General features: G+C 42.0%; 1 protein-coding gene across 1 annotated transcript; it reads left to right on the forward strand.

The window, feature by feature from the left end:
• The first annotated feature begins 5,667 nt into the window (after positions 1 to 5,667).
• LOC139366112 (histone RNA hairpin-binding protein-like) lies at positions 5,668 to 21,930 on the forward strand. Its single transcript, XM_071103214.1, has 8 exons — positions 5,668 to 5,765; positions 7,207 to 7,347; positions 17,767 to 17,871; positions 17,954 to 18,016; positions 19,188 to 19,322; positions 19,430 to 19,579; positions 21,221 to 21,332; positions 21,469 to 21,930. Exons 2-8 carry the CDS (start codon positions 7,262 to 7,264, stop codon positions 21,490 to 21,492), a joined length of 675 nt encoding a protein of 224 aa, XP_070959315.1. The 5' UTR covers positions 5,668 to 5,765; positions 7,207 to 7,261; the 3' UTR covers positions 21,493 to 21,930.
• Positions 21,931 to 24,694: the final 2,764 nt, after the last annotated feature.

Consider the following 24,694-nt stretch of genomic DNA (forward strand, 5'->3'; position numbering starts at 1 on the left):
TCTACTCAACTGCAGTTGGGATATATAAACTACAGAGTCTGAGGATTTATTCCAAGACCAGTGCAGTGTGATCAATATAAAGATTTTTGACATGTTTCATGTGTTTGCAGAAGGGAGAAGCCGAGATGTTCAAGTTGTGTAAAAGATCATATCATGTGTTTTGAAAGTGTGACATGTTGCAATAGTAGTGGGAATATTTTTGGAATGTTGCAATTGTGGTATGAATGTCTGGAATGCTCAACAAGGGTAAAAGAGAATGAGGTGGCCAAAGTCAGGGCTGTCCAGAGCATTTCATATTCAGCATCTGTTAAAGGTGTTGAGGGTTTGAACGATGCACCTGAAAAGTCCATAGGCCTACACTGAATGGGCTGCAGGGGTTGCCGTTCAACAGCAGGACCCAGATATGTTAAAGGTTGAGAAGGTGATCTTTGTGGCCTTTATAGCTATGGCGATTAATTGCACTGCCAAGGTGGAGAGGAAGTCCAGGAAAATATATATTATTGTGGAAGCTATGGAACAGTTCCTGGGACTGAAAGACTTCTCGGCGGAGGAGTTGCATGGAGTATTGTCACAAGCCGTATATATGGAGATTTGAAGGAAGAAGTGGGAGTTTTGGGGTTTTGTCAATGTGTTTTTTATTTTTTATTTTGAGTGGATTAAGTTAGTTTTTCATGTATGGATTTTATTTTTACATAGTTTTTTAAAACCCCGTCCAGTTGGTGGCGGTAATACTCCTTTTTGGGTTGTAGTCTGCCATAAAACCCACAGAAGAACAAAAGAAGATGACGCCGACAGATATGGTAGCGCTGCTTCTAGCTCCTAAGCAACTTTGTAGTATTTTGTTTTTTGGTGTGAAATTTCTAACATTATTAGCCCAGATATGTTTTTGTGTTATTACATACAGCCGGAAATAACTTTTGGATATCAGACCGATGGTAACTTACCAGCATTACGACCAGGAATACGACTTTCCCGAATTGGATCCTTTGTTCATACACCCCAGGGCAATTTAATGTTTTCCAGAGGCTGCTCCAAAACACCACCGGAGGAGAAGAGGTATTTGGAGTGGACTTTGAGTCCGACTCAGGAGGTATGCACACCATCCACCGCTTCCGAGTATATTACTCGCTAATGTTCCGTCTCTGGATAATAAAGTAGATTAGCTCAGGGCGAGGATCTCCTTCCAGAGAGACATCAGGGATTATAACATACTCTGTTTAATGGAAACATGGCTCTATCAGGATTTTACTGTCCCGTCCATACAGCCAGCTGGGTTCTCAGTACATTGCGCAAACAGGAATAAAGTAATAACTCTCCGGGAAGAAAAAAATGTGGGTGTACAGTATGTTTCATTATTAACTACTCATGGTGTGATTGTGATAACATACAGAAACTCAAGTCCTTTGCTCACCTGGCCTGGAATACCTCACAATCAAATGCCGACCGTATTACCTCCCAAGAGAATTCTCTTTGGTTATAGTCACATCCGTGTATATTCCCCCTCAAGCCGATACCATGACAGCCCTCAAAGAACTACACTGGACTTTATGCAAACTGGAAACCACATCCTGAGGCCACATTTATTGTAGATGGGAATTTTAACAAATACAATTAGAGGAAAACAATACCAAAGTTCTATCAATACATTGACTGTAGTACTCACGCTGAAAAAAACATTGGACCACTGCTACTCAACTTTTCGAAATGCCTACAAGGCCCTCCCCCACCCTCCCTGATCACGACTCCATGTTGCTCCACCCTTCCTATATGCAGAAACTCAAACAGGAAGTACCTGTGCTAAGGCCTATTCAACGCTGGTCTAACCAATCGGGAATCCATGCTTCAAGATTGTTTTGAGGCATGATTTATATGTTCTGGGAAGCCTCTGAGAATAAAAACGACAAATACACGGATACGGGACTGAGTGCATCAGGAAGTGTATAGGAGATGTTGTACCCACTGTGACTATTAAAACCTACCTAAACCAGAAACTGTAGATAGATTGCAGCATTCGTGCAAAACTAAAAGCGCAAACCACCGCGTTTAACCATGAAAAGGTGACTGGGAATATGGCCGAATAGAAACAGTGTAGTTATTCCCTTCTTTAGGCAATCAAACAAGCAAAACATCAGTACAGAAACAAAGTGGAGTCGCAATTCAAAGGCTCGAGACGTATGTTGCAGGGTCTACAAAAAATCACGGACTACAAAGGGAAAATCAGCCACGTCACAGACAATGACATCTTGCTTTTGGACAAACTAAACACCTTCTTTGCCGGCTATGAGGACAACACTGTGCCACCGACACTGCCCACTACCAAGGACTGTGGGCTCCCCTTCTCTGTGGCCGACGTGAGTAAGACATTTAAGAGTGTTAACCCTCGCAAGGCTGACGGCCCAGACGACATCCCTAGCTGCGTCCTCAGAGCATGCGCAGACCATCTGGCTGGAGTGTTTACAGGCATATTCAATCTCTCCCTATCCCAGTCTGCTGCCCCCACTTGCTTCAAGATGTGCACCATTGTACCTGTACCCAAGAAAGAAAAGGTAACTGAAATGAAAGACTATCCCCCCGCAGCACTCACTTCTATCATCATGAAGTGCTTTGAGAGGCTAGTTAAGGATCATATCACCTCTACCTTACCTGACACCCTAGACCCACTTCAATGTACTAACCACCCCAATAGATCCACAGGCGATGCAATCGCCTGCAGTTTCCCATCTGGATAAGAGGAATACCTACGTGAGAATGCTGATCATTGACTATAGCTCAGCATTCAACACCATAATACTCTCCAAGCTCATCATTAAGCTTGAGGCCCTGGGTCTGAACTTCGCCCTGTGCAACTGGGTCCTAGACTTCCTGACGGGCCGACCCCAGATGGTGAAGGTAGGAAACAACACCTCAATTTCGCTGATCCTCAACACAGGGGCCCCACAAGGGTGTTTGCTCAGCCCTCTCCTGTACTCCCTGTTCACCCATGACTGCGTGGCCACACACGCCTCCAACTCAATCATAAAGTTTGCAGACGACACAACAACAGCAGGCCTGATTACCAACAATGATGAGACAGCCTGCAGAGAGGAGGGCTCTGGGAGAGTGGTGCCTTTACAATAACCTCCCACTCAACATCAACAAAACAAATGAGCTGATTGTGGACTACAGGAAACAGCAGAGGGAGCACATCCCTATCCACATTGATGGGGACCGCAGTGGAGAAGGTGGAAAGCTTCAAGTTTCTCTGTATATACATCACTGACAAACTGAAATGGTCCACCCACACAGACAGTTTGGTGAAGAAGGCGCAACAGCGCAACAACCTTCAGGAGGTTGAAGCAATTTGGCTTGGCCCCTAAAACCCTCACAAACTTTTACAGATGCACAATTGAGAGCGTCCTGTTAGGCTGTATCACTGCCTGGTACAGCGACTACACCGCCCGCAACCACAGGGTTCTCCAGTGGGGGTGTGGTCTGCCCAACACATCACCAGGGGAAAACTACTTGTCCTCCAGGACACCTACAGCACCCAACGTCACAGGAAGGCCAAAAAGATCATCAAGGACATCAACCCCCCCGAGCCACAGCTTGTTCACCCCGCTATCATCCAGAAGGCGAGGTCAGAACAGGTGCATCAAAGCTGGGACTGAGAGACTGAAAAACAGCTTCTATCTCAAGGCCATCAGACTGTTAAATAGCCATACTACCCGGCTTCCACCCGGTTACGCAACCCTGCATCTTGGAGGCTGCATAGACTTGGATTCACTGGTCACTTTAGTAATGGAACACTAGTTACTTTAATAATGTTTAAATAGTGTCTACATACTGATTTACTCATCATGTATATGCTGTATTCTATTATACTGTATTTTAGTCAATACCACTACGACATTGCTCAATCTAATATTTCTATGTTTCTGAAGTCAATTATTTTACTTTTAGATTTATGTGTATTGTTGTGACTTGTTAGATACTACTGCACTGTTGGAGCTAGGAACACAAGCATTTCGCTACACCTGGAATAATATGTGTATGTGACCAATAACATTTGATTTTATTTAAATGTAATGTAGGTAGGCCATGACTGGCCTCACACTCCAGTACAGTAGGTGGCGGTGTTTTCAAATTAAAAGTTGGATGCGATCCACCAACCCAATCTCAAAGAAGAAGAAGTAGTATCAGCTAATGTTACTAGCTAGTCCTGCATTTAGCTATGACTAGAATAAAATGTATTGTAATGAAACAGCAGGGAGCAGGTCTCGAACCCTCGACCTTCGAGCCCGAGGTCCGGCGCGCTATCGACTGTGCCGCAAAAGCATGCTCGTACGGCAGGGTCGATTTCCGCGCTTGTAAACCCAGGGTCGTTACAGTATATTCGTTTTTGAGCTCTCTACCCGTTAGATGAGAGAGGGGAGACTTTCATTGAGGTTTTGTTTGAAACTGCTAGTGAGTCAAGTGAAGCTAACATGAGAATGAGTGGGTTACAGTGGCGAAGAAAAAGGGAAACAAAAGAAGTTAAGCTATGTTGGAAAATAGGAAACCACTAGACTCGTTTTTGGTCAGAGTCAGGGTTTGGATGAATGCTACTTGGGAAATCCGTTTAACGTCTCCAGATTGAAGAAAGTGTGGAGACAGTGAGAGTCACAAAAAGTGGTCTTATTTTGATTATTTTGTGTGTCTGCAGAGCAGAAGAAGCGTGCTCAAAAAGAAATCGGAGTGGAATGTTTCCTAAATGGGTTTTCGTGGCAGGGCGCCTATCAAGGGGGTTATTTCTGGGGTGGCGCAAGAAATAAAGGCAGAGAATATAACTGAAGTGGTTGGTGCACGTCGACTGATTTATATGCTGGACGGAGACAATATGTTTTCTTCATCCATGCTACTGTTCTTTGATAAAGAGTCTCTCCCTTCTCATATGACGTTAGGATTCATGAGATACCCTGTAAGAGCTTTTGTGCTCAAGCCCCTTCAGTGTCATGAATGTAAAAGATTTGGTCATGTGTCAAGTATGTACAGAAGGGAAGGATATCGTATGCCAGATGAAGGGAAATGCTGCAACTGTGGAGGTGAACATGCGCCAGAATTCTTGAAGTGCCATACTAGGGTGAAGGATAATGAGGTTAAAGCAGTGTCCAGCGTGTTTCCTATCTGGAGGCGGTGAGAAAATTGGAAGGAACGAGTGCCGGTGAAAAAGCAATGGTTGTAGAGCCACCAAGACCAGTGAAGGTTTTTCATCAAATGAGGGATAGTGAAATGCTACATGTTGAAAAGGTGGACTTTGTATTATTTATTGCAATGGTCATAAACTGTACAGCACAAGTGGGGAAGAAGTCTAAGAAAATTGGAATCATTGTGAATGCCACTGAACGTTTTGGGGGGTCTTAGTGATTTTACAGCCAAGGTGGTGCAAGATATTCTGTCTGTTAATGTAGCCCCATCACAGGCCCATGAGCCTGTGTAGGGATGCATTTTGGAGTGAACTGTGATTGAAGAAGTGTGACTGTTTTATTTTATTTTTTAATGGTTTTTAGCTTACGTGTTTGATTTTGTATGATATAATTTTACCCCTTTCCCAGAATGTTTTTTAAAAAGTTCTTATTTAATACCCCGCCCAGCTGGTGTCGGTAATGCACCGTTAACATTGGATGCCAATCGCCGTTAAACCCCATCGAAGAAGAAGAAGAAGAAGAAGAAGAAGAAGAGGCAGTAGCAGTAGCAAATGTCTTTTCGTCTAGACGAACTGACGCTGACTATAACGGAGATGAAAATAGGTGAGTTGTCATGATTTGTAAGGGTACTTTATATATAGAAAGTTATTTCAAATACATTTGGGCAGTTAGATTTCTCTCGCACCAGTCTTCTCCTTACTCACGCGAAATCAAGAACACTGGTGCTGGCTAGCTAAATGTTCTTTGCTAGTTAAGTTTTCCATCTAATGTTGCGTAAGAAATTGATTAGCATTTATTGCATTAACGTTACTGTTGTGCATGTTTATACGACAATGGTATTGGCTACGTCGTGCATGTTAGACATCTTACCAATATTTTGAACAGGTGTTAAGGTTAGTTAACTAACATTACTGCTGGCTAGCTAATCAACTAGCTAACTTAGCATGGCTCGGTAGCTGAATAGAAAGGCATTTGCAAACCATTGCATTGTTTATGCAGCTAGCTACCTTGCCAACTTGATAACTGTTTTCCCTTCAAATGTACGTGTCGTTTGAATGCAACAATTGCTAGATAACTAGCTACTAAAGTTAGCTTGCTATATTAAGCTAGGTTGCGTACCAATCCGCGCTCATACTATGCGGCTCCGAAGCACCTATTGTAGTAAACATTGTGTGAAGCATCACAAAAAGTTAACCTGTTAAAGAGGCTGCGAATTTTTGTAGTGTAACTTGACATAGCTACTAGTGTCTCCACTGTTGAGTCTAGTGATTTATAAGAATCAATTACAGCAAAGGGCGTCTGGTAGCTTAGTGTTTAGGGCATTGGACTATTAACCGAAGGGTTGTAAGATCGAATCCCCGAGTTGAAAAGGTAAACATCTGTCGTTCTGCCCCTGAACAAGGCAGTTTTTAAAAATGTATTTATCCGTTATTTTACTAGGTAAATTGACTGAGAACACGTTCTCATTTGCAGCAACGACCTGGGGAATAGTTACGCGGGAGAGGAGGGGGATGAATGAGCCAATTGTAAACTGGGGATTATTAGGTGACCGTGATGGTTTGAGGGCCAGATTGGGAATTTAGCCAGGACACCCCTACTCTTACGATAAGTGCCATGGGATATTTAATGACCTCAGAGAGTCAGGACACCCGTTTAACGTCCCATCCAAAAGACAGCACCCTACACAGGGCAGTGCCAATCACTGCCCTGGGGCATTGGGATATTTTTAGACCAGAGGAAAGAGTGCCTCCTACTGGCCCTTCAACACCACTTCCAGCAGCATCTGGTCTCCCATCCAGGGACTGACCAGGACCAACCCTGGTTGGCTTGCTTCAAAAGCAAGCCAGCAGTGGTATGCTGCTGGCAAGTTAGGATGTCGTTGAAAATAAGAATTTGTTATTAACTGACTTGCGTAGTTAAATAAAGGTCAAAAATGGGGAACATAATGAATGTGCAGCAGTTTAATGTGAATTGCTTTAGAAATGATGTACTTGACAATGGCATGATCTTTCAGTCTTGTTGATCTGTGTTTCATTGTTTCTAGGAATAGGGGCCCTTTGAAGCAGTATAACTACCGGAAACGTGTAGCTGATGGCAGTATGAGATCAAATGAGGACATGGACTCCACCAGTGATCTGAAGAAGAGTAATGTCAACCACAGACGCACTGATATCAGACCTGTTAGGTAAGGGGTCATTCCATAAATAAACCTTCTGAACATGTTTGCCCTTGGCAGTTGTCAGAAAGTGACTTTTTGGACCTAAATGCCAAAATGTTCAGGAGATAGAGGTGCTCAAAGTTGACCAATTTTGCATACCCCATCCTAGCCCTTTGGTAGACTCTATCTACACTACTGTTGAAAAGTTTGGGGTCATTTATAAATGTCCTTGTTCTTGAAAGAAAAGGAGATTAAAATTGTCCGTTAAAATAACATCAAAGTTATCAGAAATACAGTGTAAACATTGTTAATGTTGTGAATGACTATTGTAGCTGGAAACGGCAGATAAAAAAACATTTAAAAAATGGAATATCTACATAGGTGTACAGAGGCCCATTATCAGCAACCATCACTCCTTTGTTCCAATGGCACGTTGTGTTAGCTAATCCAAGTTTATCATTTTTAAAAGGCTAATTGATCATTAGAAAACTATTTTGCAATTATGTTACCACAGCTGAAAACTATTGATCTGATTAAAGAAGCAATAAAACTGGCCTTCTTTAGACTAGTTGAGTATCTGGGAGCATCAGCATTTGTGGGTTCGATTACAGGCTCAAAATGGCCAGAAACAAAGACCTTTCTTCTGAAACTCGTCAGTCTGTTCTTGTCCTGAGAAATGAAGGCTATTCCATGCGAGAAATTACAAAGAAACTGAAGATCTCGTACAAAGCTGTGTTCTACTCCCTTCACAGAACAGCGCAAACTGGCTCTAACCAGAATATAATGAGAAGTGGGAGGCCACAGTGCACAACTGAGGAAGAGGACAAGTACATTAGTGTCTAGTTTGAGAAACGGACGCCTCACAAGTGCTCAACTGGCAGCTTCATTAAATAATACCCGCAAAACACCAGTCTCAACGTCAACAGTAAAGAGGCGACTCCGGGATGCTGGCCTTCTAGGCAGAGTTCCTCTCTTTTCCTCTCATTTTATGTTGTGTGGACCCCCAAACATCTACAGTGCCTTGCGAAAGTATTCGGCCCCCTTGAACTTTGCGACCTTTTGCCACATTTCAGGCTTCAAACATGAAGATATAAAACTTTATTTTTTTGTGAAGAATCAACAACAAGTGGGACACAATCATGAAGTGGAACGACATTTATTGGATGTTTCAAACTTTTTTTAACAAATCAAAAACTGAAAAATTGGGCGTGCAAAATTATTCAGCCCCCTTAAATTAATACTTTGTAGCGCCACCTTTTGCTACGATTACAGCTGTAAGTCGCTTGGGGTATGTCTATCAGTTTTGCACATCAAGAGACTGAATTTTTTTCCCATTCTTCCTTGCAAAACAGCTCGAGCTCAGTGAGGTTGGATGGAGAGCATTTGTGAACAGCAGTTTTCAGTTCTTTCCACAGATTCTCGATTGGATTCAGGTCTGGACTTTGACTTGGCCATTCTAACACCTGGATATGTTTATTTTTGAACCATTCCATTGTAGATTTTGCTTTATGTTTTGGATCATTGTCATGTTGGAAGACAAATCTCCGTCCCAGTCTCAGGTCTTTTGCAGACTCCATCAGGTTTTCTTCCAGAATGGTCCTGTATTTGGCTCCATCCATCTTCCCATCAATTTTAACCATCTTCCCTGTCCCTGCTGAAGAAAACAGGCCCAAACCATGATGCTGCCACCACCATGTTTGACAGTGGGGATGGTGTGTTCAGGGTGATGAGCTGTGTTGCTTTTACGCCAAACATAACGTTTTGCATTGTTGCCAAAAGTTCAATTTTGGTTTCATCTGACCAGAGCACCTTCTTCCACATGTTTGGTGTGTCTCCCAGGTGGCTTGTGGCAAACTTTAAACGACACTTTTTATGGATATCTTTAAGAAATGGCTTTCTTCTTGCCACTCTTCCATAAAAGCCAGATTTGTGCAATATACGACTGATTGTTGTCCTATGGACAGTCTCCCACCTCAGCTGTAGATCTCTGCAGTTCATCCAGAGTGATCATGGGCCTCTTGGCTGCATCTCTGATCAGTCTTCTCCTTGTATGAGCTGAAAGTTTAGAGGGACAGCCAGGTCTTGGTAGATTTGCAATGGTCTGATACTCCTTCCATTTCAATATTATCGCTTGCACAGTGCTCCTTGGGATGTTTAAAGCTTGGGAAATCTTTTTGTATCCAAATCCGGCTTTAAACTTCTTCACAACAGTATCTCGGACCTGCCTGGTGTGTTCCTTGTTCTTCATGATGCTCTCTGCGCTTTTGACGGACCTGAGACTATCACAGTGCAGGTGCATTTATACGGAGACTTGATTACACACAGTTGGATTGTATTTATCATCATTAGTCATTTAGGTCAACATTGGATCATTCAGAGATCCTCACTGAACTTCTGGAGAGAGTTTGCTGCACTGAAAGTAAAGGGGCTGAATAATTTTGCACGCCCAATTTTTCAGTTTGATTTGTTAAAGTTTGAAATATCCAATAAATGTCGTTCCACTTCATGATTGTGTCCCACTTGTTGTTGATTCTTCACAAAAAAATTGTTTTATATCTTTATGTTTGAAGCCTGAAATGTGGCAAAGGGTCGCAAAGTTCAAGTTCAAACACCTCTGATGTAAAATAGGAAAATAAGGTCTAAGCTACAACATATGTGAACATGAAGTAAATCAGAGTTTACGCGTTTTTAGATAATTGATGTTAATTCTTTAAATTGTGTAATTAATCTTTTTAAATAGTTTGACAACCCTATTTTTAAGTTTCCAAATGATATCAAACTCAGCCATTGATATTTTTCAGTGATGAAGACATGGATGTCTTATTGTAGGGTGGGGTATGCAAAATGGGTCAACTTGAGCACCTCTATCTCCTGAATGTTTTGGCATTCAGGTCCAAAAAGTCAATTTCTGATCACTTCTAGTATGGGCCAACATGTATGAACGGTTCTGTTCAAATCTAAAGGGGTGCAGTCAGAAAGTAATTGAAATTATATTAAATGACCATAAGACAAGATTGACTGCTCAGTTGGGAGGTATCAGACCAATATTTTAGGTTAAGTTGCTGTTGGGCCCTTGAGTACGTCCCGCATGGCACCCTATTTTCTCCATGATGCACTACTTTTGACAGGAGCCTTATGAGCCCTGGTCAAAAGTGGTGCACTTTTATAGGGACATGGGTGCCATTTGGGACGCTGCTCTTGAGAGCTATAAATGAAGTAGCCTGTCCTGTGAAAACCGTAAATGAGTATAGCTTTTTAACAATAGGTTGGCAAATGTTCCCCATGTATTTCACCCTGAATATTGCTGTTAAAAATAAGCAATCCAAAATGCTAGGAAGAAGTGGTGTGGTTTGATGTGTCCTTTTCACACCACATCTTTGCTGCATCACTGCTTGGTATGGCAATAGCACCGCCCTCAATCGCATGCCACTACACAGGGTTGTGCGGACAGCACAGCACATTACTGGGGCCGAGCTCCCTGCCATTCAGGATTTCTATATCAGGTGGTGTGAAAAGAAGGCCCGGAAAATTGTTAGACCCCAACCACCCAAGCCATAGACTATTTTATTTGCTGCCGCACGGCAAGAGGTACCGGTGCAACAAGTCTGACACCAACAGGCTCTTGAACAGCTTTTATCCCCAAGCAATACAACTGATAAATAGCCAACAAAATAGCTACTCGGACGAGTTTACCTTGTATCTTTATTGACCTTTTATTTCAATCTCTGCACACTCACAGGTCCCTACACCGACACGCGCGCACACACACTCTGTCACTCCAACACACACAAGCACTCACTCCATTTTCTCACTCACACATATGCACATACATTTCTACTGACTCTGCACGCCCACTCACATGGAAGCTGCTGCTACTGTTTCATATATCCTGTTGCCTAGTCACCTTACCTGTATCTACCTCCATCACTCCAATTTCCCTGCACATGTAAATATCATGGATACAAACTAGTCACCTGTCAGTGAAATTCCCAGTTTTGAATCCGAAATAGGTGACCTACATGATTAGTGTAGATCCGATGAGAAAAGTGATTGCCGTTTGGAGCAATACTGGCTGTATCCAAGGCTATGCCAATTGTTCACATAACAGAAAGCAGCACCCGACTGAAAAGAGAAGAGACCACCAATGTGCTTGTTACAGCGTCAGTGCTTAAGGCAGTTTTCCAGGTAACTTACAGTGTCGTGTCCCCTGAACGATAACAAAGAGGTAGGTGAGAAGCCTGCCCAGGGAGACAGGGGTGAGAAGGTGATGAAGCATACTTCATGAGCTGGAACTGAAAAACAATTGGAATTTGGAAAGTTTGAGGTGATGGAGAAAGTGTGGTGGAACAAGTATTGTTAGCATTGTTAAGTATCTTGGATTGAATTATCCCATAGCTAGCCAGAGCAACATTAGCCAACTTAACTGATAAAATGTATATATATTTTTTATTTCACCTTCATTTAACCAGGTAGGCCAGTTGAGAACAAGTTCATTTACAACTGCGACCCGGCCAAGATAAAGCAGAGCAGTGTGACAAAAACAACAGAGTTACACATGGGATAACAAACGTATAGTCAATAACACATTAGAAAAATCTATGTGCAGTGTGTGTAAATGTAGTAAGGTTAGGGAGGTAAGGCAATAAATAGGCCATAGTGGTGAAATAATTACAATTTAGCATTAACACTGGAGTGATAGATGTGCAGATGATGATGTGCAAGTAGAGATACTGGTGTGCAAAAGAGCAACAACAAAAATATGGGGATGAGGTAGTTGGGTGTGCTATTTACAGATAGGCTGTGTACAGGAACAGTGATCGGTAGCTCTGACAGCTGATGCTTAACGTTAGAGCGGGAGATACAAGACTCGCGCTTCAGTGATTTTTGCAATTCGTTCCAGTCATTGGCAGCAGAGAACTGGAAGGAAAGGCGGCCAAAGGAAGTGTTGGCTTTGGTGATGACCAGTGAAATATACCTGCTGGAGCGCGTGCTGCGGGTGGGTGTTGCTTTCCAATCTTTAGGGATCTCAGATGATACAAGAGGTTGGACAGGCTAGTAATAGAGGTTGCAACAATGTCGGCGGATAATTTTAGAGGGTCCAGATTGTCTAGCCCAGCTGATTTGTCTGGATCCAGATTTTGCAGCTCTTTCAGAACTTCAGCTATTTGGATTTTGGTCAAGGAGAAGGGGGCGGGGCTTGGGATAGTTGCTGCGGGGTGTGCAGAGCTGTTGGTAGGGTTAGCTAGCAAACGTTATGACTTCAATGAGCAACGTTAGTAACCTATCCAATTCTCTATAGTATTAACTTGTGACATTGCCGTTCCTCAGGTTATAACATGTTAGTTGCTTACTGAAGCCTGGCAATCTGTGTGACATGTTAACTAGCTAATGAACTAACAGTAATGTTTTCCCTCTACAGTATTTGGCTAATTTTCAAAATGAGAGAATTAGGTGAAAATGAGGTGTTGCTTGTTAAACAAGTTTAGCTGGAGCTGGGCCTAGCTTAAACTGGATGCCACTATAGAGGTGAAAGGAACACCACATACTTTCCCTCTTTCTCACTTTTTCAATACAGTGGAGAAAAAAGGGGTATGCCAGGTGTACTCTGCCTGAAAGAGATAAATTATGCCAACAAAGGGTATCGTGCTCTGCTGGCACATGTAGAACAGATGTCCACAGGCAAAACGTGTACAATGTAATCATGTGCAGTGTATCCCAAAGATATTGCTTTTGTGTTGAACTTGACAGTAACACTTCTGTGAGTGAGGGATTATTGAAATGTTTTACTTAGTGAATGTTGTATTTGCACACATGTAGCCTTGTGTGATTGATGTCTACTATAGTGGCCACAATAATAAAGCAAAAATTGAATGCCTGTTTGTTTCATTGTTTTTCTACTTTAGATTTTTTATCCCCCAGGTGCAATATTTAGGTGTGTGTGTGTGTGGTCACAAGCATTCGGGCTGTCATGGGTAACTGCAATGTTAGTGTATTGTTTTTTTCCTCAAGACTTGTCATTTGCAGTAAAGTCTATGCAACAAATAACATTGGATTGCTTTCTTTAAAAAAATGTAGCTGTGAGTTAGGTTCACGTTAACCACTCTTTAGTTTATACACAAATATTGGTCATGTAGATCATTTTCTTTGTTTTCTTTTGCATTTCCCCCTAGCAGGATTTTTTTTTCATGTTTCAGTACAAAAAAAGTTGCACCTTTTTGGGCCCTCACTAGGTTGCATCCCTGAAATATGGTATTGGAACTGACTTTTTAAATATTTCCTGTATATAGAATGCTTACTTTGTTTCTTATTGCTCTTGATTTTTGTTCTAGTAATACATTGTTGATTATTGCATTGTTTGGCTTTGAGTTTGCAGTAAGCATTTCACAGGCATTTCACTGTACTTGAAACATCTGTCATTTTCAGGTATTTTTAGACAAATCAGAGTTCTTCTGGGGAGACGGCTTGTAGAACTTTGGTTAATTTAATCTTATAAACTACACATTAACAGCTAAAAGCGGAATTGCAGTATAGGCTTACAGATGAAGGGGAAAAAGTATTAACAATTAGGTAGATTAACAAAACTGACGTTATGGTGATGAAGCCATATTCGGAGAGTTCCTTGCTCATGGCGGAGACTGGTGCTTTTGGCAACCCACTGGAGTAGGATTGTTTGATGGTGATGCCAGATGATCGATGGTGGTGTAGTTGGCTTGCTGGCCCTAATGTCATTCTCAGCTCAGCCTCTCTGTAGCCCGTCCTTTGTACTCCTCCACAAATAGCTTGTAGCGCACACTTGGAAAAATGGGTAGACTTGCAGAAAACTTGCTGTAAAAGTCCAATGCAGCTGTTTTGCTCTCTTATTTCTGGAAAACAATTAAACATTTTAAAATAATAAACAAATGGATTCCTAGCAAAGAGCAATTTCTCAAGCAAGAATTGTGCTAGGACTGTCAGAGTGGTCTGAGTGGGGAGGCGAAAACTGATAATTAGCTGTTGTTTTCAGAGGTTTGGAACTCTCTTCCTTATTGGTCTATTAACTACTTACAGTGCCTTGCGAAAGTATTCGGCCCCCTTGAACTTTGCGACCTTTTGCCACATTTCAGGCTTCAAACATAAAGATATAAAACTGTATTTTTTTGTGAAGAATCAACAACAAGTGGTACACAATCATGAAGTGGAACAACATTTATTGGAAATTTCCAACTTTTTTAACAAATCAAAAACTGAAAAATTGGGCGTGCAAAATTATATATATATATATTTTTTATATAACTAGGCAAGTCGGTTAAGAACAAATTCTTATTTACAATTACGGCCTACACCGGCCAAACACGGACGACGCTGGTCTAATTGTGTGCCGCCCTATGGGACTCCCAATCACGGCCGGTTGTGATGCAGCATACAGTGCCTTGCAAAAGTATTCACCCCCTTGGCGTTTTCCTATTTTGTTGCCTTAGAACCTGTAATTTAAATGTATTTTTATTTGGATTTCATGTAATGGACTTACACAAAATAGTCCAAATTGGTGAAGTGAAATGAAAAAAATTACTTGTTAAAAAAATAACAAGTAAAACCTAAAAGGGGTGTGTTCATATGTATTCACCGCCTTTGCTATGAAAGGCCCTAAATAAGAACTGGTGCAATCAATTACCTTCAGAAGTCACATAATTTGTTAGATTGCACACAGGTGGACTTTATTTGTGTGTGTGTGTGTGTGTGTGTGTGTGTGTGTGTGTACCTGTTCTGAAAGGCCCCAGAGTCTGCAACACCACCAAGCAAGCGGCACTATGAAGACCAAGTAGCTTTCCAAACAGGTCAGGGACAAAGTTGTGGAGAAGTACAGATCAGGGTTGGGTTTTAAACATTTCAACATCCCACGAAGCACCATTTTTAAATCTATTAATAAAAAATGGAAAGAATATGGCACCACAACAAACCTGCCAAGAGAGGGCCACTCACGGACCACGCAATGAGGGCATTAATCAGGGAGGCAACAAAGATACCAAAGACGACCCTGATGGAGCTGCAAAGCTCTGTCAGCATCTGTCCATAAGACCACTTTAAGCCATACACTCTACAGAGTTGGGCTTTACGGAAGAGTGGCCAGAAAAAAGTAATTGTTTAAGAAACAAATCAGCAAACCCGTTTGGTGTTCACCAAAAGGCGTCTGGGAGACTTCACAAACATGGAAGAAGGTACTCTGGTCAGATGAGACTAAAATGTAGCTTTTTAGCCATCAAGGAAAATTATATGTCTGGCGCAAACCCAACACCTCACATCACCCCAAGAACACCATCCCCACAGTGAAGCATGGTGGTGGTAGCATCATGCTGTGGGGATGTGTTTCATTGGCAGGGACTGGGAAACTGAATTTGGATGGTGCTAAATACGGGGAAATTCTTGAGGGAAACCTGTTTCGGTCTTCCAGAGATTTGAGACTGGGATGGAGGTTCACCTTCCAGCAGGACAATGACCCTAAGCATACTGCTAAAGCAACACACGAGTGGTTTAAGGGGAAACATTTACATGTCTTGGAATGGCCTAGTCAAAGCCAAAGACCTCAATCCAATTGAGAATCTGTGGTATGACTTACAGATTGCTGTACACAAGTGGAACCCATCCAACCTGAAAGAGCTGGAGCAGTTTTGCCTTGAAGAATGGGCAAAAATCCCAGTGGCTAGATGTTTCAAGCCTATAGAGACATACCCCATAAGATTTGCAGCTGTAATTGCTGCAAAAGGTGGCTCTTCAAATAATTCACTTTGGGGAGGGTCAATAGTTATGCACGGTCAAGTTCTGTTTTTTTGTCTTATTTCTTGTTTCACAATAAAATATTTTGCGTCTTGGAAGTGGTAGGCATGTTGTGTAAATCAAATTATTCAAACCCCCCAGAAATCAATTTTAATTCCAGGTTGTAAAAGGCAACAAAATAGGAAAAATGCCAAGGGGGGTGAATACTTTCGCAATCCACTGTGTGTGTGTGTGTGTGTGTGTGTATGTATATATAGATATTACACACCACAGTGCATTTGTAAAAGTATTCAGACCCCTTCACTTTTATGTTCAAAGCCTTATTCTAAAATTGATTAAATAGTTTTTTCACCTCATCAATCTACACACAATGCCTCATACTGACAATGCAAAAACAGGTTTTTACAAATTTTAGCAAATGTTTTAAAAATAAACATAACATTTACGTAAGTATACACACCCTTTTCTCAGTACTTTTGTTGACGCTCCTTTGGCCGCGTTTACAGCCTCGAGTCTTCTGGGGTATGATGCTTCAAGCTTGTTACACCTGTATTTGGGGAGTTTCTCCCAGTCTTGTCTGCAGTTCCCCTCAAGCTCTGTCAGGTTGGATGGGGAGCGTCGCTGCACAGCGATTTTCAGGTCTCCAGAGATATTTGATCAGGTTGGGCTCTGGCTGGGCCACTCAAAGACATTCAAGAGTCTTGTCCCGAAGCCACTGCTGTATTGTCTTGGCTGTGTACTTAGGGTCGTTGTCCTGTTGGAAGGTGAACCTCCCCCATTCTGAGGTCTTGGGTGCTCTGGTACAGGTTTTCATCAAGGATCTATCTGTACTTTGCTCTGTTTATCTTCCCTCGATCCTGACTAGTCTCCCAGGCTCTGCCACTGAAAAACTTTCCAACAACATGATGCTTTCACCACCATGCTTCACAGTAGGGATGGTATTGGCCAGGTGATGAGTGGTGCCTGTTTTCATCCAGATGTGATGCTTAGCATTCAGCCAAAGAGTTCAATCTTGGTTTCATCAGACCTGATAATCTTGTTTCTCATGGCCTGAGAGTCTTTAGGTGCCTTTTGACAAACTCCAAGCAGGCTTTTGTGCCTTTTACTGTGGAGTGGCTTCCGTCTGGCCACTCCAACCATAAAGGCCTGATTTGGTGGAGTGCTGCAGAGATGTTGCCCTTCTGGAACGTTCTCTTATCTCTGGCACTCTGTTAGTGACCATCGGGTTCTTGGTACCTCTCTGACCAAGGCCCTTCTCCCTTGATATCTCAGTTTGGCCGGGTGGGCAGCTCTAGAAAAAGTCTTGGTGGTTTCAAGCTTCTCCCATTTAAGAATGATGGAGGCCACTGTGTTCTTGGGGACTTTCAATTCTGCAGATTTTTTTTGGTAGGCACATCTCAAGGATTGTTAATAAGCTCAGGTGCATCCTGTTTCTAATTTCAAGTCTCATAGCAAAGGGTCTAAATACTTATGTAAATAAGGTTTTCTGTTTTTTTATTGTTAATACATTTGCAAAAAAATGTACTTTTTCGCTTTGTCATTTTGGAATATTGATATTCTATAATAGGGCTTTAACATAACAAAATGTGGGAAAAGTGACTGGGTCTGAATACTTTACGAATGAACTGTATACTCAAATGTGTACATAATTATAATAATACTCATAATTAATGATGCATGTCATTCTTCTTTCAGTTGTACCACTCCTGAAAGTGAAGGTCCAGTTCCCAGATGCATGGACTGGGAGCGTGAAGTGGAGACTGACGAAATGTGCTCAAGCGTCTGTTGTGACATGCAACGGTCAGCAGTCCCTGCAGATTTCCCCGTTGTACATGCATATGACTAAAATATTTCAATTGTGTTATGCTATTGTTTCTTTTAGTTACAGGAGGAGGATACTGGCAACAGAGTTTGGTCCAAGGGAACGGAATAATTCTTCAGGGAGGTTTGTTTGAATAATGATGTCTTCTACTCTGAATTTAGCATGCTAGCCTGGTCCCAGATCTGTTTGTCCTCTTGCCAACTCTGGCTTGATGGCACAGGTTGTCACTCGGCTAGAGGGCTGCATTCCCGCGGGTCCCGACAGATCAGTGCGGCACGAGCTGCGTTTTTATGCCGCAGCAACAGGCTGTCTGACACATGACTTTGGGATGGAAATATTTTTGTCTCAGATGATTTGGAAACGGTCCTTTTTCTGCCTATGTGTTAGCCTACCTATTGTATTAAAAACACTTATTTTTTTGGATTATTCATTATTTGCTGCTTCAACTGCAGTAACCTACCTCATCGTTGGGCATGAGAGTTCAAGTATGCCTATGTGTGGTCTCATTGAAATAGAGTAGGCTGCCTACATGGGCAGATAATCATGTGGCAGTTAAGTTAAATATGACTACTGTAGTTTACTTGTGTCTAAATAAATATTGATAATGCAAAGAAGTGGACGGCACTCAACCAACGTAAGACAAGGTGCAATCAAAACATTTAAACATAGTTTAAAAGGCACAATGCCTGAATAGGTTGGGCTACTATGGTGAGTGAGATTTGCACCTTTTCATTTTCAATAAGTATTGATTACTATTTGTCTCTTGTCTGCTAATCATCTTCCTAAAAGGTAGGCTTTCTGCACAACGTAGCAAGTGTCGTGGTCATCTTTCTTGTTGCTTCAAGTTCAGTAGCCATATCTGTGAGATCAGGTGTGCACGTGGCCTCAATTTAATAGCCTATGCAGTCACAGAGAAGTACAGGGGCAGTTATCTTTCCAAGGAAATGTACTTAATCTAGTTTATTTGCTGAATATAGCCCAGTAGTACAGATGTGTGAATCTCTGATAATTAAACATATCAAGTTGTTTTTGAGCATTTGATATTGCCTATAAGATACACAATTGCTGGGACCGTTGCTGGCAAAATAAGCTCCGTTACAAATGCCTAAAATAACATTGTGGGACTGCAGTTGGGTTTGGGAACAATTCTTGCCATAGCGGGTGGGAGTCAGACAGAAAGGGGGCAGAATGTGGTATGGAAAGATGCGGGATGAAGAAATCAGGCCCACGCAGACCTCTACACTCAGGCTACATCCATCATTGCATTTCATTCATCTGTATCCTGTCTCTTCAGCTCAGATTCCAGAGACTCTCCAGTCCCTGGTGAGGTCATGGAGGAGGATGAGGAAGTCCTGATGAGGAGGCAGAAACAGATCACATATGGGAAGAACACACTCGCCTACGACAGATATATAAAGGAAGTACCCAAGTGAGTCAAATACAGTGAATGGTTAGATTAAATTCTTGTTAGGATACATACCACCCTATTAGGTCGGAAGTTAGTATTAAACAATTTGTTGTCCATTGTTTTGTTAGGCACTTGAGGCAGCCAGGAGTTCATCCTAAAACTCCTAACAAGTTTAAGAAATACAGCCGGCGCTCATGGGACCAGCAGATTAAATTGTGGAAGGTGAAGATTCACGCGTGGGACCCCCCAGCCCAGGAGGGCAGTGAGCTGCAGGCCATGTAACCCCCTCAAATATCCTGGAATTTAAAACCATCTCTAAATGTTGACATACTGTACTTGCAACCTGAGATGATGATGGTTTAACAGAAACAATGTTCTATTCTAATAGAATTGTGCCCCAACTATTGTGCATAAATTACAAGCACAAGTTCTCCTGAAATTGGATTTGGAAGTGTGTCAAAAATGTATCTCTCTAGTCTCACGGTAGAGTGCCTAAGGGAAGTATTCAGACCCCCATTTTGTTTCATTACAGCCTTATTTTTTCATCCCCCCCCTCTCAATCTACACACAATACCCCATAATGACAAAGCAAAAACAGTTTTTTTTATACATTTTTGCTCATTTATTAAAAATAATAAAACTACCTTATTTACTTTATAAAACTACCTTATATAAGTATACAGAGCCTTTGCTTCAAGTTCATGGGACTCGAAATTGAGCTCAGGTGCATCCTGTTTCCATTAATTTCTACAACTTGATTGGAGTCCAGCTGTGGTGAATTTATTGTGATTGGACATTAATTGGAAAGGCACACACCTGGCTATATAAGGTCCCACAGTTGACAATGCATGTCAGAGCAAAAACCAAGCCATGAGGTCGAAGGTATTGTTAGTGGAGCTCTGAGACAGGATTGTGTCAGGGAACACAGTGGCCTCCATCATGCTTAAATGGAATAAGTTTGGAACCTCCAAGAGCTGGCTGTCCGGCCAAACTAAGCAATCATGGAGATGACCAAGAACCCGATGGTCATTCTGACCGAGCTCTAGAGTTCCTATGTGGAGATGGGAGAACCTTCCAGAAGGACAACCATCTCTGCAGCACTCCACCAATCAGGCCTTTATGTTAGAGTGACCAGACGGAAGCCACTCCTCAGTAAAAGGCACATGACGGCCGGTTGGAGTTTGCCAAAAGGCACCTAAAGACTCAGACATGGGAAACAAGATTCTCTAGTCTGATGAAACCAAGATTGAACTATTTGGCCTTAATGCCAAGCTTCACTTCTGGCGGAAACCTTGCACCATCCCTATTGAAGGAATGGAATGGTGTTGGCAGCAGCATGCTGTGAGGATGTTTTTCAGTGGCAGGGAAGCACACTAAGCACAGTGGCTTCAGGACAAGTCTCTGAATGTCATTGAGTGGCCCGGACTTGAACCTTGATCGAACATCTCTGGAGGGACCTGTAAATTGCTGTTCAGCAACTCTCCTCATCCAACATGATAGAGCTTGAGAGCATCTGCGGAGAGGAATGGGAGGAATTCCCCAAATTAAAGGTGTGCCACGCTTTTAGCGTCATACCCAGGAAGACTTGAGGCTGTAATCGCTGCCAAAGGTTCAATAAAGTACTGAGTAAGCGGTCTGACTACTTATGTGAGTTTACAGTTTTTACATTTTTAAACATTTTCTAAACTGTTTTTGCTTTGTCATTATGGGGTGTGTGTGTAGATTGAGGGAGGAAAAAATGATATTTTAATACATTTTAGATTAAGGCTGTACCTTAAAGTGGAAAAGTCAAGGGGTCTGAAATGCTTTCCAAATGCACTGTATATTCTTCATGAAAGACAACCCCTTTGTGTCAGACATCTTACTCAAACCAAGTCATGTTTGTAATGCAGTTAGTATTTGTTTCATGTGTCATTTAGATATGAGGTTGACTTGGATGATGTCCTGGATATTGAGCTAGACTTCCCTGAGCTGGATTCCGACTCAAGCGCACAGCCTTCTAAAGTCAGCAAGGCCTCTTCGTCTCAAGCAGTAAGTTCATTATCCAGTCTAGGCATATTTGAAGGAAACTATTAGTCTGTGTTCAAAGGCATTGTAGTAAAGCACCATTGGACACTTAGCAAACACATTTTGAGTTCATTCTGTGTCTTTTTTCTTTATGTTTTAGGACTCCTTCCAAGTAACTCCCTAGATGATGAAAATGGATACATCAGTTGACCTTGAAATGGCCTAAATGTCCTTGGTGGTTGAGAGGATAATGTGGAAAGGACTGGGGTATTGATTTCCCCCAACACCATGTTTGAAATGGATGCATCCACCAGTGATCACCTCTTTTTGGTGGAATGCAGTTTCTGGTAGAGACATGCCTCAGACCCATTCTTAGCTGTCTTTTGACAGCTATCACCCAGCAGGGCAAAAATTATTGAATGCTTAAAATACCAGGACAAATTGATGATAGGTTGAATTCAAGTCAGTGACTTGAATTGTGTATCACATTTTTTTGAAATTGTGTTGTGAATGCTTGCATTGTATTTTATAGTTGATTGCCTTGTATGCTGTATCTTTATTGTGAGTAGATGAAGTGTTTTTGTTCAATTATATATTTTTTATATATAAACTTTGAATACAATGTTGTACTGTATTTTCTTAGGCTTTCAAAAACATGTTGACATTGGGATTTTTATCAGCAGGTATAACATAATAATAATGGGACATAATGCCTCAAGCTTTTATTTTTCTGGATATGCTTTTTCTGCTTCCTAACTGGCTTGTAGCTGAGACATGCAGAGGATGTTATTAGTTTTTATACTACATTTGTGTTGCTGTATTTTTATTTATTTTTAAATGAGATTTGGTTTATATAATTGGTAGCTCGGATTGATTTGATTAAAGGTTTGTGAGTGAAGTGTAGGCCAGGAGCATGGATGAACATAGATCACTGTGGATGAGTGCCATAATTCTACGCTTTATTAAGCATAACAAGGGACGCACTATTTAGTTCTGTTTGAATCACATGCTGGATAGCTAGCTACTACAGTGAGGGGGAAAAAGTATTTGATCCCCTGCTGATTTTGTACGTTTGCCCACTGACAAAGAAATGATCAGTCTATAATTTTGATGGTTGGTTTATTTGAACAGTGAGAGAAAATCCAGAAAAACGCATGTCAAAAATGTTATAAATTGTTTTGCATTTTAATGAGGGAAATAAGTATTTGACCCCTCTGCAAAACATGACTTAGTACTTGGTGGCAAAACCCTTGTTGGCAATCAGGTCAGGTGTTTCTTGTAGTTGGCCACCAGGTTTGCACACATCTCAGGGGGGATTTTGTCCCACTCTTCTTTGCAGATCTTCTCCAAGTCATTAAGGTTTCGAGGCTGACGTTTGGCAACTCTAACCTTCAGCATTGAAGGAGAGGTTGTTGCTCTGGCACCACACTGCCAGGTCACTGAACACCTCCCTGTAGGCTGACTCTTCGTCGCAGGAGATCAGGAGATCAGGCCTACCACAATCCGTTGTCGTCAGCGAACGTAAAAATGGTGTTGGAGTCGTGTGTGTGGGCGAACAGAGAGTATAGGAGGGGACTAAGCACACTCCTGTCGGTGCCCTGTGTTAAGGGCCAGCGTGGTGGAGGTGATGTTGCCATGCCAGTCCAGGATCCAGTTGCAGAGGGAGGTGTTGAGACCCAGATTCCTCAGCGTGGTGACGAGCTTGGAGGGGACATTAGTGTTGAACGCTGAGCTGTAGTCAATGAACTGCATTCTCACATAGGCATTCCTCTTATCTAGGTGGGGGAGTGCAGTGTGGAGAGAGATTGAGATTGCGTTGCCTATGGATCTGTTGGGAAGGTATGGAAATTGGAGTGGGTCTAGGGGGGATGGGATGGAGTTAATGTGTGCCATAACCAGCCTCTCAAAGTACTTCATGGTTACAGAAGTGAGTGCTACAGGGTGGTAGTTATTGTGGCACGAAGCCTTTAGAGTTCTTAGGACAGGAATGATTGTGGTCATCTTAAAATATCTGGGGATATGTGGGGCGGCAGGGTAGCCTAGTGGTTAGAGCGTTGGACTAGTAACCGGAAGGTTGCGAGTTCAAACCCCCGAGCTGACAAGGTACAAATCTGTCGTTCTGCCCCTGAACAGGCACTGTTCCCAGGCCGTCATTGAAAATAAGAATTTGTTCTTAACTGACTTGCCTGGTAAAGGTAAAATTAAAAAAAAAAAAATGTATGGCGGTGTCAGAGGAAGGCCCAAAAAATAAAACTCCAGTCACCCAAGTCATAGACTGTTCTCTCTGCTAACGCATGGCAAGCGGTACCGGAGCACCAAGTCTAGGTCCAAAAGGCTCCTGAACAGCTTCTAGCCCCAAGCCATAAGACTGCAGAACAATTAATGAAATGACCACCCGGACTATTTGTATTTTACACTGCTGCTACTCGCTGTTTATCTATGCATAGTAACTTTACACCTACTTATATGCACAAATTACCTCGACTAACCTGTACCCCCGCACATTGACTTTATTTAGTAAATATTTTCTTAACCAACAACCAACCAGTTTTAAGAAAACAGAGTTAAGGGCTTATAAGTAAGCATTTCACGGTAAGTATTTGGTGCATGTGACAAATACAATTTGATTTGATTACAGACTGGGACAAGGAGACGTTGAACATTTCCCATGAATATGCCTGCCAGCTGTTCTGCACATGCTCTGAGAATGTGCCCTGGAATACCGTTGGGGCCTGCGGCCTTGCGGGTGTTGACCTTATTAACCTCTCTGGGATAGTTTTAACCTCTCTGGCCAAAAGCCAGGGAAAATGCTGAACGCCAAAACTATAAAAATCTAACTTTCATGAAATCACACATGCAAGATAGCAAATTAAAGCTACACTTGTTGTGAATCCAGCCAACATGTCAGATTTCAAAAAGTATTTCCGGCAAAAGCAAACGATGCTATTATCTAAGGATAGCACCTCCGTAAACAAAGAGAGAAACCATATTTCAACAACCTGCAGGCGCGACACGAAACCCAGAAATAAAAATATATTTCATGCCTTACCTTGGACGAGCTTCTTTTGTTGGCACTCCAATATGTCCCATAAACATCACAAATGGTCCTTTTGTTCGATTAATTCCGTCGATATATCTCCAAAATATCAATTTATTTGGCGCGTTTGATCCAGAAAAACACCTTGCTCCAACTTGCTCCAACTTGCTCAACGTGACTACAAAATATCTCAAAATGTACCTGTAAACTTTGCCAAAACTTTTCAAACTACTTTTGTAATACAACTTTAGGTATTTTTTAACGTAAATAATCGATAAAATTGAAGACAGTTCAATACAGGAAGAAAACAAGCTGAAGCATGCTTTCTGGTCAACCGCCTATATCTAAC

This window comes from Oncorhynchus clarkii, chromosome 14 (genome assembly GCF_045791955.1).
Source record: "Oncorhynchus clarkii lewisi isolate Uvic-CL-2024 chromosome 14, UVic_Ocla_1.0, whole genome shotgun sequence".
Taxonomy (NCBI): domain Eukaryota; kingdom Metazoa; phylum Chordata; class Actinopteri; order Salmoniformes; family Salmonidae; genus Oncorhynchus; species Oncorhynchus clarkii.